The 13,822-nt window shown below is 35.4% G+C and overlaps 1 protein-coding gene across 1 annotated transcript in view; it reads left to right on the top strand.

The window, feature by feature from the left end:
- Positions 1 to 341: 341 nt before the first annotated feature.
- LOC149080840 (ribosomal oxygenase 1-like) overlaps positions 342 to 13,822 on the top strand; it is a 28,900-nt gene continuing 15,419 nt past the window's right edge. The window contains exons 1-9 of the mRNA XM_089237507.1: positions 342 to 532; positions 2,113 to 2,287; positions 3,474 to 3,633; positions 5,599 to 5,695; positions 6,829 to 6,942; positions 8,979 to 9,085; positions 9,245 to 9,352; positions 9,517 to 9,551; positions 10,085 to 10,179. Coding sequence (XP_089093633.1) covers positions 434 to 532; positions 2,113 to 2,287; positions 3,474 to 3,633; positions 5,599 to 5,695; positions 6,829 to 6,942; positions 8,979 to 9,085; positions 9,245 to 9,352; positions 9,517 to 9,551; positions 10,085 to 10,179 — 990 coding nt within the window. The 5' untranslated portion in view covers positions 342 to 433. The remainder of the gene's footprint in view (positions 533 to 2,112; positions 2,288 to 3,473; positions 3,634 to 5,598; positions 5,696 to 6,828; positions 6,943 to 8,978; positions 9,086 to 9,244; positions 9,353 to 9,516; positions 9,552 to 10,084; positions 10,180 to 13,822) is intronic.

Here is a 13,822-nt window from a genome sequence, read left to right as displayed (position 1 = left end):
AGCGGTTGAAATGACATCAAAAACGACATGCCCTTCTAGAGCAATATGGTGTTGGTAACCCCAGTTATGGTAATGTGATTTCTGAATTGGGAAGATGATCGTTGATTTGAAGAATAAAAGTCAAGTTGACTTTGTGAGAAAATATGTGAAACACTGGGACATTTTTGCAAAAAAATCAGGACAACTAGAAAATATCGGTACTATACCAGTGAATCTGGGATGTATGGTTAAGTTACAAATGAAGCAAGATTGTCCCTTTTCATTTTGATAAATATGGTCTGAAAACAGAATGTTTTCTTAATTTTTTTTTTTGCCAGTGAGTGAAGAAAACTTCTTTACTCGCAGACACTGTAAACATCTCGGTCAAAGACGTCAGAACACGGTTTGAAGTTAGTTTTCTCGAAGTGTGAACTATAACAGATTATTTTCTACCATGAAGCCTAAACGGAAGGAGACGATATCAGCTTTCGCGCTGTTTAAAAAATCTCAACAAGAGAAAAAGACGAGTAAACAAGAAAAGATCCAGAAAAGAGTATGCTCATTTGTTTACTTTTCTTTTTTTGCCACGTGCGTATTTTAATTTACCGATGAAGGAATAGGCGTCTAGGGGTCGCAGGTGCGTCTGGTGTTGCGGGCGTCGAACCAGAGGAGGCGCAAGTTTCATCGGTAAAAAGTGGAGACGCTAAAATACATGTTTTTCCGGCCGACCGAACATTTAGTTGTGGCCCCTATTGAATTTTCCGGTCTTGCGTCATTATTGATATTATCACTTTTTAGCCTCCACGCAAAGCTTTGGCCTACCCCGGTACGGCTCCAGGGACTCATGATTAAGCACTATTAGTGTCGATAGTTTGTTAATTGATAGGCATTATTTCCGAGTGAGAGCGGTCGTGTGGGCATTGTGCTGGACTCTTCTTGAGGATCCAGGTTCAAAGCCTGTTGGCCGCACAGCGGTGGTCAGCTGAAGTTGATTTCCCTAGCTTTGAGGTGCGAATGCAAGCTGGTCCCCCATTTGAGAGTCTCTGCGGAGAGCAGGCAGACCTACAGCAGGATACCAAAACAAGATGAAAATTCGAGCATTTCCATCTTTATTTCAGAAAATAGAATACAGATTGCAGCACGAACAAGCTCAACTCGACAGCAAATACGTTAGGGTATGGTTACCAGATCAAAAAACTAAAAAAAAGAGGACGCCTATGCGCGCACCCTTAATGCTGTCGCTTATCTCAATGTTCACAATAGATGGCTCCACTATTCCAAGCAATAAAACAGGCCACAAAAATAATTTTTCACAACTCTAAAATAGAACCACTAAAAAAAGCAAAAACAAAACATTATGGGAATTTCGACAGCTATTGGTGAATGCATGTGGGAAGAAAAACAAAAACACATATCGATGAAGAAATATATGTTTGAAAGTATCGAAAAAATAATAATAAAAACTCTGCAAACCCCTGGAAAGTAGAACAAAAGGGTGAATTTTTCCAAAACATAGGACGGTTAGTAACCCTACGATGAGGCCACACATACACCCAGAACACTCATTCCAGCATGTGCCGATTCATTAGAATTCTATGGAGGAATGAGTGTGAGGCGCATGTATGGTTAAGTAGTAGTAGTAGGGTACTAGGGTATTAAGAAAATCAGTTTATCCTGAGGGGAGTGGGGGAAACCTATCTTTGTATAAAAGAGGACAAGATCCAGTCTATTTATAATAATAAATCCTATAGGATTTAGGTCCGGGTTCAAATCCAGCCCTGCAAGGCAGAATTTACCTCCTTTTTATTTTTAAAAAGTCAAACTAAACATTAATTTTGGAGCTTTTCCTTTGGTAACATTTTTTTTTTATGTCTAGATTTTTTTTGCAATTTTGCCAGCCCTGATATTGCCTGGTAGTTTAAATTTGCTTAAGCTAATTTTCCTGAGGTCCAATTCTACTATTTAAGGGCTTGTGTAGCTTTGAAATGGTAATGAATTTCATTGTTTCTTCTGTTTTTTTTTTTTTTTAAATTTGATCCACTCTAAAATTATATTATTACATGTAATTTAGTGTAAGTAGGCCTATATACATTTTCGAAGTTCTAATATTGTTGTGAAATAATTCTATTTAAGCTTGAGAAAAAGCTGAAGTCTAAGCTGCGAGGATCCCCTTATGTCAATGAAGCTTTCATAAATGCTGATACTGGGGCAAGTATGTCAAGCACCCAGAGACTTTCTTCTCTAACAAATGCTGGTTCATCAATCACTACAGCTGAAGGTCAATCAAGTGATTCTAGACTTAATCCATGTAATTATGAACATTTTTTCTTATTTATTTTTTGGTAAATTGGTTAGTCAGATAATCATAAGAAAAAAAAGTTCAGCAAAGTTTTTGAAAACCAACTTTGAACTCTTGAGGGAAAGGTTAGCGGTAATTTTCAAAGACTGGTTGGAATCAGTGGGTGTGGTAAGTCAGTGGAAGGAATCTAGGACAAAACTATATTATGTTTCAAATGATACGATTCCCTTCGCTTGTAAAAAGCATGTTTGCTCATTCCACCTCCTCTGGTTCAAATATAGGCTAATGTGTTAATTCATTACCTTGAAAAGAAAAAGGCATTGAGGGAGTATAAAAATGGAAGAGGTGGCCTGTCATCATTCATGGAAGAAATAATAGAATTTCAACTCAAGTCCTTGACATATGCAGACAAATTTTGACCAATCCCAGGCGCTGCAAAAAATTGCCATTGACACCAATCTTGATTTGCCTACTTAACTTACTTTACTTATTACTTTTAATCACTTAAATTGAAGTCTGAGAACGATTTAAAAATTAATTCAGCGTGTCTACCAACATGGAAAAGTAGTGGTAGTCAAGTCCTTGATGAGTGAGAAAAAAACCCCCACCCCCAGTATTTTTTACTGGTTTTCTTTGGGAAAAAAATGCTTTGCGTCTCCCCCAAGAAATTTCAGTGGTTCCTAAATTTTTTCATTAGTCAAGTTCTGTCGTAGGTCCCCCTCCCCAGCATCAATGTGACATCATCAAATTTTTCAGCCACCTCGCTGGGCATTTTGTCTGTTGTGGTCTTTGTGTTTTCATTTAAAGTGTCTTTTCTATTTAAAATTAAACTTTTTTACATGCACTTTCAATTCAATAAGCAATGTTAAAAAAAAAAACTATAATTTTTTGCTTTCGGAAGATAAAGGTGCATAGGAGATATGGTGTGGAGAGGGGTGTTAGGTTTAAGTAAATACAGCAGGCTAGTTTTTTTATTTATTGATCTTTCCTTTATAATGATTGGTGTGTTCATGATAGTTAATTCTACATCTGATAGATTTGTATTTATGAAACATTTTAGATTAGAAACATTTTAGAATAGAAACATTTTAGATTAGAAACATTTTATTCGCTTGTAAATTCTTTTACTTATACTGGAATAATCTCACTTCAACATTCCTTTTTCATTCATATCTGGTTTTGTGAATTCTTTCAGTCTGCAAAGGAATATCTTTGTCCACTCCAACTGTTGGTAAAAGGAAAAGGAAGATGAGCATCCAGAATAATGCCGCTGAACCTGTCCCATGTGGAAATCCACAAGCCGAACATGTTTTCAAGTGGCTGATGTTTCCAAAAGTCCCAACACAGTTCTTTACGTTTGTACTTTAAATTCATTTGTACTGCAAATTTATTTTGCTATGTTTTCAAAGTCCATGGAGATCTGTTTAAATAACGAAAGCACAGGAATTAAAAATTAACAGAAAAACCCCCTGTAATACTTCACTGATGAGATAGGCAAATTTATATAACATATGAGAGGATATACGATAATAAAAAGAACAAGGATAAATTTACTTAAAAAATATAGCCTATACCATGAAAATTGATAAGTATAAGTACTAAAGTAAATTATAGGTATTTGCTTTATATATTCTTTAAACTTAAAATATATCGTCACATAATCTATATTATAAAAATACTAGCTATAATACCCAGTGCTGCCTGTGTTTTTTTCAATTACTGGAAGATTTGAAAAAGACACAAACCATTATAAAGAAATAAACTATTATACATAATACTGGCAGGATTAAAGAAGTGGCAAACCACTGTAAGGACATATGCATGTCTGAGATGCATTGCTAGGGAACCACGGTAGCCAAAGTAAACATTCCGAAAGTGATTGTTGGGGCTTGACAGTTTTTTGCCCATTTCAGGCATTTTCCCAGCTCTGACAAATTTTATAGTAGCCTGTCGTTCAAGTCGGGTTTCGTTTGGTATATATATGCAAAATTTGGTGATGATAGATCCAGAATTGTAGGTTTGTATAGAGAACATACACACAGACAGAAAAATCAATTTTATATTATAAAAATATCTCTTGCAACATTTTAATTTTTTAAAGTAACTTGAAATTTCACTCTGGGTTCCTGAACAGTGATGTAGTCCAAGAAAAGAAGAGAATATAATCTTTTGAAGTACAAGCCCCCTCCCCTCATGTCCCTTTCTTGTTTTGCAAAACAATGGTGATGAAGTGTTTTGTTTGTTTTTTTTTTGTTTTTTTTTCAATATCTAGGACAATAACTAACACTCTTAATATCTCATTTTGTAACATACAGTTTGGTTCTCCAGATATAGTAGAAGGATATATGATGTGCTGAAATTCAGTTGCCATTAGAATTTTTTATTCTCACTATATGCAACTATTTTATCATAAATACAATGATACTTAAGCTAACAAAGATTATTCGTGAGCCGAAGATTTCCCATGAGTTTCTATGAAAAATCCTTTAATCTGCTGCAGGTGCTGCCAAAAATTTGAAGTTTTTTTAAATACTAAAGAGTGCTTTAAAAAAGACAAAACGGACCAAACACTAAAATGAACAGCTTCAAAGATGGATGAATTAGAATTTACAGGAAAATAAGGTGCTGAAGATAATTTTTATTTTACACTGTGCACACAACCATTATGAAGCTGGTTTTGTCACAACCATTATGAAGCTGGTTTTGTCACAACCCAGTCAAGTTCATAGGTGCCCCCATTATTTCATTTGTGATTTGGTCAGCCCATTTCTGTGTCTGATACATGCAGATGGAGAGGATTAGCTCCTAGAATGTCCAGGCTGTTCAATTTGATGCTAAGTCTTGCCCTGAAAAAATGTGTGTTCCAAAAACATAATGGCTTTTTAGTTTTCTAATGCATTCTATGTTAGCTGAATGTTTCATTTTACATGAAATGATTCAGAAATCCCCACTTCTCTTTTGAAGTGGATGTACATCTTGAAAAAGATTCTGAGGTGGACATGAGTTTATCAGGCTCTAGTGACAGTAATTCTGATGATGATTGTTAATAAAATTGAGCTCATGACGCAGCTGTTTATGTTTGCATGTGCATCCATATCAATGAAAATTTTGTTAGCTGAACCTGTATTCGTTTGCCAAGAAAGAAAATCTGTTTGCCAAAAAATTCCTAAACCGAGGTGTTTGTTAGCAGAGGTACTCAATTAGAACTCGTAAAGTGTTTCAATAAATAAATATAGCCTATCATTTTACAGCTAAAGCTTTGAATATGCATTTTTGAAATTTTTCTTGTATGCTGAATCACATTGACTTGTTAATTGCAGAGATGAATGGGAGAAAAAACCCCTTCATTTAGTGAGAAAGCCAAGTCATTATGATGGTTTGTTTAGCTGTGATGAGTTCAGCAAAATATTGGAAAAGGTGCTATACTTTTAATCTCAATTTTTACTTGTAATTTGTCTCTTTTTTGTTCAGCTTATCTGTCATGAGTTGATGCACAGTCTCTTATTTACAGCTGTTAGGCTTTTGAGTTATGTTTTTGTTCCCCTAATATTACATTTTGTAAACTCTATATACCGTGGGGTGTTATTTTCTGATATAATATGATGCATTTTTCAGAAACTTGATCTTTTCAAATATTTAAGGTTTTAAAAATTTGAAGATTATTATAAGTGAAAACATTTTAACTGGGTTATTGGAGTTTTGAAAGCTTAATGCACATCAATATTCATCAATATTGCATCAGTATTTCTTCTAAACATCAGCTTTTACTGTTTAGTTTTTTAAAGCAGCAGTTTTCAACCCTTTTCATCTTGGGGCACTTAAACCTTTGTTAAAATTCTGCCGAAATGTACTTTTTTTTCCATGTTATATACAGGGTGATGCATATTATGTTTAACAACTTGAAATCAAAACGGTAAGCTGCTAAGTGTTTGTAGTAACTGTATGAAATGAAAATATACAAGTGGGCATTTAATATAGTGCATTCAGTTGAGAAAGCATTGTATATAGTCAGCTACAATTTTTCGAATTGAGTTTACAACAGCGGTTCCTAACTGATGCCCCTTACTGAGCCCTTAGGGCTCTGTGTGCACTTCCAACCCTGTGGCCACTTGAGGAAACTGAAATAAATCAAATTTGATAAATGAGTAACAAAAAAGGGTCTTTGGGGCTCTGCCTTAGAAGTTATATACTAAAAAAGTTACTTTTTTTAGTATATGAATAACTTAAACTTTTTTTTAGTATATGACTTCTAAAGATTAATAAAGTTGAAAACCCTTGCTATACAATATAGACATCGTGCATTGTGAAAATAACATCCTCTAAAATGCCCTCTTTCTGCTTGAATTTGAGCTGATGTGGGAAGGAAATAGTATATGCTGAGCTCTTTCTCCATGTTTTCAAACTCTAGTTTTTTGCATCTAGAAATTGCATTCAAATGTTTTGTTAGAACAGATGATCTTTCAATTTAATTACATCGAAATGCTATAGTTTGTTAAGCACATAATATTGATATTGTGAATTTTTTTTTTCTAAATATAATTTTTATTCAGGAGCACTTGGAGTTCAATACAAACATTGATATTGTCAAGTATGAGGATGGAAAGAAGATTGTTCAAGAATATGATGGAAGAGCGTATGGTCCTTTGGTTTGGGCGGATTATAGTGTAATTTTTTTCTTCTATATGAATAATAGGAGGTTTTCCTCTCGAAAACTTCTTTCCCTTTCTGAAATTTTTGTGTTATGTGCACGGAGATATGCATTTCCATGTCTCTTCACTCATTTTGGTGAATCAGTATGGAAGTACTTTTTGGTTGTGCATACATATAAATGAAAAGGTTCTTTAGCCAAAGTTGAAAAAAAAATCTTTGTAAACCAAAAGAGATAAGTCAAGAGTCAAGGTATCTCTGCATAAAAATCAACAGCTGAAAACACAGCTAATAAAGAGGAGAACTATAATATCTGTCTTGAAGATATCATATTATTTATCATAGGAACTTTGAATTCGCTGCAAGAGCCAAAAATTAACTCTTAGAATTACACAGTTAGGCTACGATTAATTTGTTTGGTTGCGATGCATAACTGTATTTGATACAGTGCACCTTTGAAGACCAAACATTCCCTTAATAAGTAAGTCAATGCAGATTTCCATGAAGAAATTAGTTCTTGCATTATCTGCAACTCAAAACTATGCCTTTGGCGCAGTTTGACCAAATTGGTCCTTGCGCCAGCAAATTTAAAATCCAATCAAAACTATGCCAATAAATCTCAACGGAAGCTCCAAGATCTTTTGCAGATGAATACTATCAATTATTTTCATAAACCTCTTGACAAAATGCCTTAAAGATTCTAAACAGGTTTGAGATGGGGCCCACATGCCGCCCAGTAAAAACTTCAATATTTTGCTCATTAAACTAGGCTTTTGCATGATTTGCCTACGTGACTAAGATCTGCCTGCATTATCTTGCTGAAACTCACACTGGAGACCAGCTACAGGTTCACCAGAGAGAAATAGATCATGTTCTAGTGCTGTAGGTAATGCTGAGCATTTTGGTGACCTCTGAGAGGCTATTGATAGCTGCCCATTGCAGTAGAATGTAGCCAAAACCATCAGTGAACCACCACCTTGTCTAAGGCCGGAATTACACTATTAAAGTTCGATAAAAGTCCTTTTATAAAACCTAAGAGAAACAAACAATAATCGTATCAATTACATTCGCTCCAATGTAATTAATGCGCTTATTGGTGGCATTTTTCAAGTTTTATAAAAGAACCTGTATCAAACTTTTATTCTAGTGTAATCCTTGCCTAAGACTCTGCAATTAGTCTATGCTTCCTTGTGCAAATCATGCTAATATTATCTCCAATATCTGACTCATCTAAGTCTCGCTTCTTCTCATCTTTTAAAATAACTAATTTGGCTTCATATGGCACATACTTGTCAGCCCTTTGTAATCTTTGTGTTTATGCACAAGCTGATTTATTTTTTATAATTTTTGAAATAATACCATACTTTTTTTCCATATACATTCACGAATTGTATCCATTCACACACTGAGAGTCCAGACAAGCTTTTAAATTGCTGCACAGTCATCCTTTGTGTAGATACCAGTCTTTAGATTCTTGTCATCTCCTTTATCTGTAACGCGTGGCCTTCCTGATTGGTTGTGTTGTTGTTCACTATATTTTCCATCTCCAGATAATACTCGGTGGACAGACATTTTAAAACATTGTGAGAGAACTGAAATTTTTGAAATAGTCTACCCTTCTAATTTTAACTTCCATATTCTGTTTACTTTTTCAGAACTGCTCGTTATAGCTCGCGGCATCTCAAATAACTGATATTGCATGAAGAACATTATTAATGATGTCATCACTATTCATTATTTGAGAATTTGCATATTTGGATGACCAATCGCAAAGATTTTTTATTGTGTCTAAACTTTTGTGAACATTGATCTCACTCTTTTTGCAAAAATTTATTTTAATTTCGAATTACAGCACTATTTTTGGTACTCAAATATTCAAATAATATTTTTAGAAGGGGATCTGCTAATCTTGATTATTCAATAATTTAGTTTTTTTTAAAATTAACAGTGAATTTGTATGTAAGTAAAGTGTTCATTCTGCAGAAATGTCTTAACTTCTGCAGTGCACTGTACTATCCCAGTTTATTCCATGTCTTTTTTTTTTCTTCCACAGAAAGGTTTTTCAGTTCGGATGCTCAATCCCCAACAATACAGCAAGTCAATTATGAAACTTTGTTCACTCCTGCAGGAATATTTTTCCAGCTTTACTGGGGCAAACGTGTAAGTTTGTTGGTGATTCATCGTATTACAGTGTCACATTGCATCTGATCCAGTTTGTTTGTTAAGAGTCCTTGATTTATCTTTTCTTGCTTGTTTGAGAAAGAGCAAAAACTTATTTGTTTATAGAATCAGACCATAAATAAGTGTATTTGTTTGCAGTTATTTAACTCCGCCAGGATCTCAAGGTTTTGCTCCACATTATGATGACATTGAAGCATTTGTCTTGCAAATTGAAGGCTGCAAGCAGTGGAAAGTTTATGCCCCCAGGTGATTTCCTCCCCCTTTCCCCCTTCTTCTGTATGAATATGAATCAGTTGGTTGTAACTTATTGTAACTTGTTAAAAATGATTGTTTTTATCTGATATTTTGTAATGGACACTATTTGTTTTCGTAAAGTTTCTGTTATCACATTTATACCTCCACTCTTACAGGAATGAATGTGAAACTCTTCCAAGGCTTTCTAGTGGTAAGTGCAGTTAATTTTAAGCTTCTTTTTTTAGTATTTATATTTTAGCTTATTTTTTTACAAATGCGATCAATTTCAATTGTTGCATCTGTCATTTTGGTTCCTCTTGTATGATTTGAGCCTCTCTCCGAGCCTATGGAAAGACTTTTCTCGCCCTCTTTTTAAGTGTTAATGCAAGCGAGATTTAAAAGTGAAGCCCAAGCGCTCTTGTATCATTCTGTAATTCTAGATTTTAATATAAAATAAATAAAAACACATTAATATAAAATAAATCAATCTGCACGTTATCTTTGAAATGAATCTGGTGTGAAGAATACTGTTGTAGAATAAATTTGAGTCTACATTATTTCTCATGAGGGAAATGTATTTTGATATACAAGTTTTTTGGTTTACATGCAAATTATGCTCACCAACCCCGAAATTCCATTGTGATTATGGATTTCAAGAGAGTGTTATACATGATTAGGACATTATGCCTCCAAATGTCTATTGTCAATTTGTAGCATAATTTAATATCTGTTCAACTTTATCAGGTAATTTTAATGAGAATGATGTTGGAGAACCAATTATCGAAGTGGAGCTACATCCTGGTGATCTGCTGTACTTTCCACGGGGTTTCATTCACCAGGTATGTTGGAGAAACAATAACACATGTCTACAAAAAATACTTTTTGAAAGTTTTTTAGTTTTGATAACTGATTTTTATATTATTTTCAGTACTGATTCCAAAAATGTAATCAATTTTTTCTATTATGGTCTATTTCTTACATAATGGTTTCATATTTTGGGGAAAATTACTCAAATCCAAATACAGGCAAACCCCGTTAGTGCGTCACCCAGGTAACAGGTCACTCCGCTTACTGGGTCACTTTTTGGAAATGCCAATTGCCTTGTATGAGGTTCTAATGTTATTGAACTCCAGATAATATGTCATCCACTCCGCTTAATGAGTAACTTTTGTGAGAGCGCATTTTTGAAAATTACCATTCAAATCGCAAACTTTTCGTTTAATATACATGATAAGTTCAACGTTCACTCTTACCACATCAAACCTTAACAATGATGGTGGATGGTGGTGATTCCCCCCCCCCCCCACCCCACCAAGAAAGTTTTTTTTTTAAATAATAATCCTTTTTTTACTTGCATTGATCTTTTTACTGACTAGCTACAGTGAACAACGAAATTGTACAGTATAAGCATGCAACAGAACGAGAGAGCTCAAGAGGAGACAAACATTGTACTCATTTGCCATTAATTGTGTTGCAAAACGCAACATTTAGGCAGAATTTAAAGGAATACCAGTGTTTCTAAAAGTGTGCAGCTTCGTGGAGCATCGTGGCAAGCTGAAAATATTGATTTGGGCGCCTATTCATGCTTTGAAGTGGTTCTTTTATATGGGAAAATAACTGCCAAACTTTTGGGGAGCTGCTGATGAACCATGAATTATACAAGGGAGGCAGCTGACAAAAGAAAACCATCAGAATACAGTGACAAGCTTGCGATCTTAGACTGACAACAAAGCATGACAATAGAGAAAATAACAAGCGTCTAACATCAGACTTTGAAACATGTGAATAGGAAAAGGAATATGTGAAATCTGTCCTTCAGAAGAGCCCAGCTGGGTTGGTCTAGTCAGGGCCGTTGTGATTTTTTTCCTCATACTGGAGTCAGAGAGGAAAAATGAACATCCAGTCTAGTGCAGTGTTGCTCAACTGCTGGGCCCAGACATCAGCCAAACTAAGTCATAAGTGGTTTATTGTTTCATATTTACCCCATTTATTTCCCATTAATATTGTATGGCGAGACGTCCAATCCAGAAAAAGAAATCAACTGTGCCTCTGCATTCCAAAGGTGTTGTGAACCACATCATGCAGTAAAGTCCCTAAGCTGAATCTTTGACGGGCCCTGGCCAGATTTTTCATGGGACCCCGTATAGGGAATTGATAGTGTGGAAAAAAAGAAGTATCTCTGGTCCCTGGGCTGGAACCCTGTCAGTCCCTTACTGTGTTTCCCTGCACAGGTGAATGGATCGATCGTTGAATCGATTGAACAAACTGCTCAATCACTTACTTCTTGCTTGTTCAACATTGTTTGGCTCTTTTGCTATGTTTTGAGCCCACTATTGTTATGTCACAGTGCTTCACAACACAACGTGGCTGTTGTGCACGCAGCTTAATATTGATCAATAGTGTGTTTAGTAGTTTTGCATTTGCAGGATGTGTTTTCAACTTGTGCGGGTGCGCCTGTGGAGCTTATTTTGGAAAGTTTGGTCATAGGTATCAAAGGAACTCAGATACAACAAAAACATGGGGGGGGGGGGTGCTTAGGGTTGCCAGACGTCCGTATATGCGACCCAAGGGTGCATGCTGGGAGGATTGCATTGGATATTCATGATTTACTGAGGGCTTAGGTGACCTAGCAAAGTTGGTCAAAGGCATGGGTGGGAATACAGAGGGAGGGTGATGAGGAGGATCTCCCCTCTCGATTAAAAAAAATTATTGGCATAGGCAGGTTGTGATTTGTTCCCTTCTCGAGAAACAATCTGTAGCCGCGTTTGCGGGGGGTAGCTTAAGTGGCTTGAGCCCTTAGAGTGCACAGTTCCTATAGGGTGTTGTATTTAAATCTTTAAATTTAAACGTTTTTAAAAATTAAAAAAAAATTGAGTTTTTTTCACCCATTTCATTGTGGTTGGAGGGGTTATCCCCCCCCCCCCTCCCCATTGTGGTGAAGCTCATCATTCAGCATAACTGCGAGGCTTCATGCCATTGTTGGCATGTCTGTGTGTGTACATGCATTGATATCATCATGCTTTGCAGAAAGTTTTGAAGCGAGGATCTGGGTTGAAACCCCACCGTCGCTGTAGTGGTGATCGGCTGAAGTGGTTTTCTGTGGTTCCCAACTTCGAGATGCACATGTGAGCCGATCTCCCCGTTAAAAAGTCTCACCCCAGAGAGCAACAGGCATACAACGCTATAATTATTCATTTATTACACTTCACGCTCTATGAGTTGAGGAAAAAAACTCATAGTTTAGAAAATTGGTTGCTGATGGCAGCACTACACATAACAAGCATTACACGGAAACAAACTTCACGGTAGGTTCACTATAGGTACACACACATTCCAACATGTACCAATTCGTTACAGGTTCCGCAGAGGAATATTGACGAGGAGCATGTCTGGTTTAGTAGTAGTAGTAGAAAGTTTCAAAGGATTCAAAAATAATATATTTGTTATCAAAGTTTTATTTTGTAAATTCACTTGCGCTACCGCTTTCATTAAAACCCCCATATTTTATTAACCCCCCCCTCCAGGTGTCGCTACTCGCAGTTTGGAAACCACTGATGTAAGAAAACAGTCCAGCATAGTTCGTTTTGTCAAAAGGAAGAAAGGTCACAGAAAAGTCAGCAAAAAGTCCCCAAATTTTGCTTTTGGTATTTGGTAGACACCCTGTAGCCCCATCATTATAATGATCAACCCTAAAATCAATGAAATATCTTTGGCAGTGGTTCACTATATTTATCCAAAATTCACAGTTTTAATGTGATTTGTATGCTGCTTATGTATTACCACTGAAATTAAATTTTCACTTTATCTCAAAAAGTAGAGCCCACCTGACAAAACCAATGCCAGATTCGGAATCAGCGTCCTAAAATCAATTAATTATTTTCAGCAATGACTCATTGTTTGTTTATAGCATACAGCCTTCAATGCAAATTCTTAATGTGGTATTACTATTGAAATTTAATTTCCATTTTTCTTCAAAAAGTAGAGCCAATATGACAAAATCGATGCCAGATTCAAAATTGGTGCCCAAAAAACCACACAAAAATTCATTGGAATATCTTTGGAAACGATTTAATACATTTGTGTATAGCGCACAGTTTCGATATGATTTGTATGCTGCCTATGCATTAGCGTTATTATTGCAATTTAGTTTTAATTTTATCTCAAAAGCTAGATAGGATGAAATTTTTTAATTACTTTCCCAGTAGTTAGCATTAAAAAACCTATAGAAACACTAATTGTTTTTAAGAAAGCTTTTTAATACTCTGTTATTCAAGGGAGAAAGGAAGACCAGAAAAATGTGTCATTGTATGGGATTCAGCTTTATAAATATAATTGACTTTATTCTGAGACTAGCTTCCAGAACAGAGGAATGACTGTTTCAATTCATGTCATTTTGTTGCTTGATTTTTTGGTTTTGTTTTGTATGCCATGGCCTTTGAATTTTTTTTTAAACATTTGAAACATTTGTTTTTAATGTGTGTA

The sequence above is a fragment of the Pholcus phalangioides genome, unplaced genomic scaffold (assembly GCF_987345545.1).
Source record: "Pholcus phalangioides strain wild (caught in Gottingen) unplaced genomic scaffold, Ppha-v1.0 ptg000010l_1, whole genome shotgun sequence".
Classification (NCBI taxonomy): domain Eukaryota; kingdom Metazoa; phylum Arthropoda; class Arachnida; order Araneae; family Pholcidae; genus Pholcus; species Pholcus phalangioides.
Note: the sequence above shows the minus strand (reverse complement) of the source record. Positions and strands in the feature narration are given on the sequence as shown.